This window comes from Magnolia sinica, chromosome 4, assembly GCF_029962835.1.
Source record: "Magnolia sinica isolate HGM2019 chromosome 4, MsV1, whole genome shotgun sequence".
NCBI classification, from domain to species: domain Eukaryota; kingdom Viridiplantae; phylum Streptophyta; class Magnoliopsida; order Magnoliales; family Magnoliaceae; genus Magnolia; species Magnolia sinica.
This window is the reverse complement of record NC_080576.1, coordinates 14992927-14997194: the sequence shown is the minus strand read 5'-3', so window position 1 is coordinate 14997194 and position 4268 is coordinate 14992927. Positions and strand designations below refer to the sequence as shown.

Genomic DNA, 4268 nt, shown 5'->3' with positions numbered 1-4268 from the left:
CACAGGTTTTTGATTCATACATTCGTTGTTTGCCATCGGCTCGAGGGAAATCCTCGCTTTGATACCAATTGATGAAGGGATGAACATGATGAGGATAACTACCCCGAATCCATGGAGCTTCTCTGGACTCCTCACAGAGACTTCTCGAATCTACGAGGAAAAGAAAGCAGAAAATAGAAATAAATTCTAATAAATTCGAAATTGATTAATTCATCAATAAAAACGAGTTTACAACCCTTTAAATAGGGCTACCAAGCAATGGGAAAGAAATTAGAAGTAAACTACAACTCAAACTCTTAGAATCCGCGACTTACTATAAATAGTTATCTTACTATTTTTAGATGGTCGTGTTTTCTACTAGTGCGCAAGGTTTTCGGACATAAATTTTAAGTGTCCTTTTTGTCTTCACCTAACCGTTCTCCTAATTATTCTAAACTCTTTTCACGTTGGGCAACTCCTAAAGCCCGATAGGATGAAGAGTTATAATCAAACTAAAACTTACTATTTATAGTAAAAACGAAATTAAAACGGGGACACGACCATCGATCCAGGGGTTTTTCGCAATTCCGGGCTGCGCAACCCGGCGTAGTTGGGTTGGTTGGCTCGTTCTACCTCCAAAATCATATATTTTACATCCGATAACCCATTCCGAATTGCAAGATAAGCCCGATTTAAGGTTCGATGGTCCAAATCACTTATGTCGTCGACCGGGCCTTTTTTGATCCGAGATGGGCCGAGAGTGGACTTGGCCCTTCTTATCCTTCATACATTTCCGAGGTCTCCCCTCCGAGCTCTGATGTCCATAGCTGGCTTAATTTGTCGAGTCGGATTTCCCTACAATATATACTTAGGTAAAAAAAAACTTAGAAATTTCAACATAAAGATCGTAGCCAAGTAACTTGCTAATGTTGCAAGTAACTTGCTAATGTTTTTTTATCATTCATTTATATTATCAATCTTTGGATGATTCAGATCATTCTATCAATATAATTTTAGTAATGTATCTGATAATTAAATTATTTTAGAGTATCATCAACATGCCACGTCAACAATAGACATGCGTAGCAATATATTTGTTCACTCGCGTGACTCCCAAAGAAAGCCAAAAAAGTTATATCACCCTATTTATTTCCAAATCTCTCGTGTGAGCGAATTTTATTTACAGGCCTGTTTACTCACAATTCATTTTATTTTCATGCATTTACTCTCATCCAAACACACCTTAAACCTAATAAACATCCATTCACTCCAATCTAGAAGGCTTCTAAATCACATAAGAGGTGCTTTACACCTTTGTTGGCTCTCTTGCTTTAAAAATAGGAAAGAGGAAAAGTCATAAGGTAGCCTCTGTTTTGGGCCAGTTCAAAAAATTAGCCAACTTTTAAAATCTTTTAAAAAAACCGGTTCATCCTTCCTACCATTGCTAGTCTTTTACCTTGAATATGTTCGCTACAATTATATACGATATACTGTATTTTCAAAAAGATCAAAGTTCCCTCAATCACTCCTCCAATGCGAAACTCTTTATCTTTTCCTCTCTCAAGCGCAAATCCCTCCACCAGAACTTGTACCTTTCGGTCATGGCTTGCCTTTCTCCGCGTCCCATTTCTAGATTCTCAGCCGCAATCAGCTTCCAAATGTCTCGGCTGCACTCCTGTAATGACAGGTATCCGTTCGTGATTGGCTTTTCCACAAACAGTTAGAAGTGGGGTATAATAGGGTTGATCCAACCATTCACTGAATCAACATTTCGACTGAGCCGTTGCTCTTTTTTGTCGCTTACTATTTATATGTACCCCATTGATCCGAGTGTTTGGATCATCCAAACAGCAATTTGTACCCCATTGATCCGAGTGTTTGGATCATCCAAACAGCAATTTTCAGACCATGGGCCACTCGCTATCTGTAAATGAACAGTTACGCAGCAATCAAACGAAGGCACGTTCTCCCAACGATTCCTCCCTTTCCAAAGAAACCCAACGAAAAGAAGATACCTTTGACTGTAAAAAAAAAAAAAAACAAAAACAAAAGAAGAAGAAAGGAAGAATACTTTTGTTCTTTTCCATCAATCACGTAATTATCTTATGCAAACCTCTTATAAATCCTTGAAATCACTCCTGTTCTTTCCAACCCCATTCGCTCATTATCCCCATCCATCCCCATCTACATTAGTCAAATGGGAAATGAAATTTCCCTTCAGAAGGCCCCACCCACCCAACCAATCCGACACCCGGTCTCCCGCGTCCCAGCCCACCTACGCCGGGCCCACCCCCATGCCTTCGACCCCCTAACCCTCTCCCTCGGTTTCATCCACAGCGACGACGAATGGAATGACTCATTCGCCTTCAAATCCAACTCCATCTTCGCCTCTCTCTCCAGACCTGACTCCGCTTTCGAACCCCAAGAGCTCTGGAGCTGCATCACCAAACACCTATTAGAAGCAAAAAGCATTTCTCCCATCATATCAAAAATAAAGGATATACAAAATAAGGAATCCCATGATCTGGATTCGATGGAAATGTTGCAAGCCCTACAAAAGAATTTTAACCTATTTAGACTTGTGGGAGATGTTGTTTTCCTAGTCTCATGCTTCCTCACCAATCTTCATACCGACCTAGAATCTCTACGAAGTAAATATGGAGTAGCCGCCATTAACGATGTTGTAAAACTCGACAACCAGTTACCGCTCGAGCTCGTTTTGGCAATCGTTACAGACCTTCCTTCTGCGCTGAAAGCCACCGGATCCGAAAAATCGCAGAACAGTAATACAAACGAAGTTTCCACTTCTAAACCCGAAACATTTCGGGTCGGGTTCTCAGAGAACGATTTCCCGCGAGTCATTCTAAGTTTCTGCCAGTTCTACTCGCCTTTTCGGCAACCCAACTCGCCAAATCTCGACTGGGGTAAGAAAAAGACTCTGTTGGACTGCTTACACGCAACCATTTCCGGCGACTTTGATTCTAAAGAAGCAAAAACCAGCACGGCTCGGTCTGAAATATCAGACCCAGATCGCCCAACGGCTAAAGAGATGGTTCGGGTAGGAATTCGGTTCGAACCGGAAGGGGTTCAGAACATAGCCGGAATCCGTTTCGAGAACGGTGTTATCCGGTTACCGGCTCTGGTTTTAAATGAGCGGACGGAAACGGTTATACGGAATCTGATGGTTCTAGAAGCTTCTTACAAGGAAAAGCCGGTATCTGCTTACGTCCGGTTCTTGAATAGGATGGTGGAGAGCGGAGAAGACGTTGCGGTGTTGAGAAAAGCGGGAGTTTTGCAGGGGTATTTTGGGAAAGATGAGAAGGTGGCGGAATTTATAAAGGCATTGGATGACTTTCACTTCATTCCTGGCTATCACGTTCTTCCTATTCAGAAGGCTTTGGATGATTTGCAGACTCATTACGATGGGAAAGTTAAGATAAAGGAAGGGCAAGTTCTTTTAGTTGAGAAGATTGAGAAGAAGGAAGAAGATGTTGACCGTTTGTTGAAGAAAATTGAGGAGAAGGAAAGGGTTGTGAATCGTCTGGCTGAGAATATTGAGAAGAAGGAAAGGTATGTGAATCGTTTGGCTATCTCAATGGCTGTAGTTAGTTTGATTGGGTTGATTCTGCGCCTTGTATTTGGGTCGTTGAAATGATTAATCAGAACCGTTGTTACAGTGGGCCAGAATAGTACGAGAAAGTCAGGTATATCGAGTAGGCAGAATGTCACTCCAAATTCCATTAAATGTGGGCCACCTGATGAATGGCCAGGGTTCTTACACCGCCCCATGTTGGCATCTATGTATAAGTCCATGAAAATAAATCCATGTATTCTTTATGCAGTTGTCCATTCAAGATTTCATTGCAAATTGGAGGTTTGGCATGTTAGTACATGCACAGATGGGGTGTTGCACGTGCCATGGGTGTTGAGGAAATGAAGTGGAGATGAGATCATTATCTAGGGGGAAGTGGATTAGCTTGACTATGTATAGGATGCCCATCGCGTCCAACGGTCCATCGTAAATGAAAATATGCACGTGGACGGGAAGAGGTGTGGGATCCACATTTAAAAGAGTTGAAGGCACGGGAAAATGGACGTGGATTTCCTGTGAAAGTCTCTCAAAGTTCTTATGTTGGGATGCTAAGCGGGGCCTATCATGATATTTGTGAGAAGTCTGATAGTTAATCCGTTTTGAGAGCTCATTTTAGGGTGTGCCACAAAAAATGAGACAGATCCAAAACTCATATTGGATGGACACGAGCTTAATTAGTACCTCAAAAGCATATAAA

At 41.8% G+C, this 4268-nt stretch overlaps 1 protein-coding gene across 1 annotated transcript; it reads left to right on the top strand.

Moving 5' to 3' along the window:
• The first annotated feature begins 2176 nt into the window (after positions 1–2176).
• On the top strand, positions 2177–3634 carry LOC131244042 (uncharacterized). Its single transcript, XM_058243709.1, has one exon. The coding sequence runs from the start codon at positions 2177–2179 to the stop codon at positions 3632–3634; it is 1458 nt and encodes a 485-aa protein (XP_058099692.1).
• The last annotated feature ends 634 nt before the right edge of the window (positions 3635–4268 follow it).

Bases quoted from the DNA above. Each gene is read 5' to 3' on its own strand.
- LOC131244042 (XM_058243709.1), top strand. From the start codon at position 2,177: ATGGGAAATGAAATTTCCCTTCAGAAGGCCCCACCCACCCAACCAATC.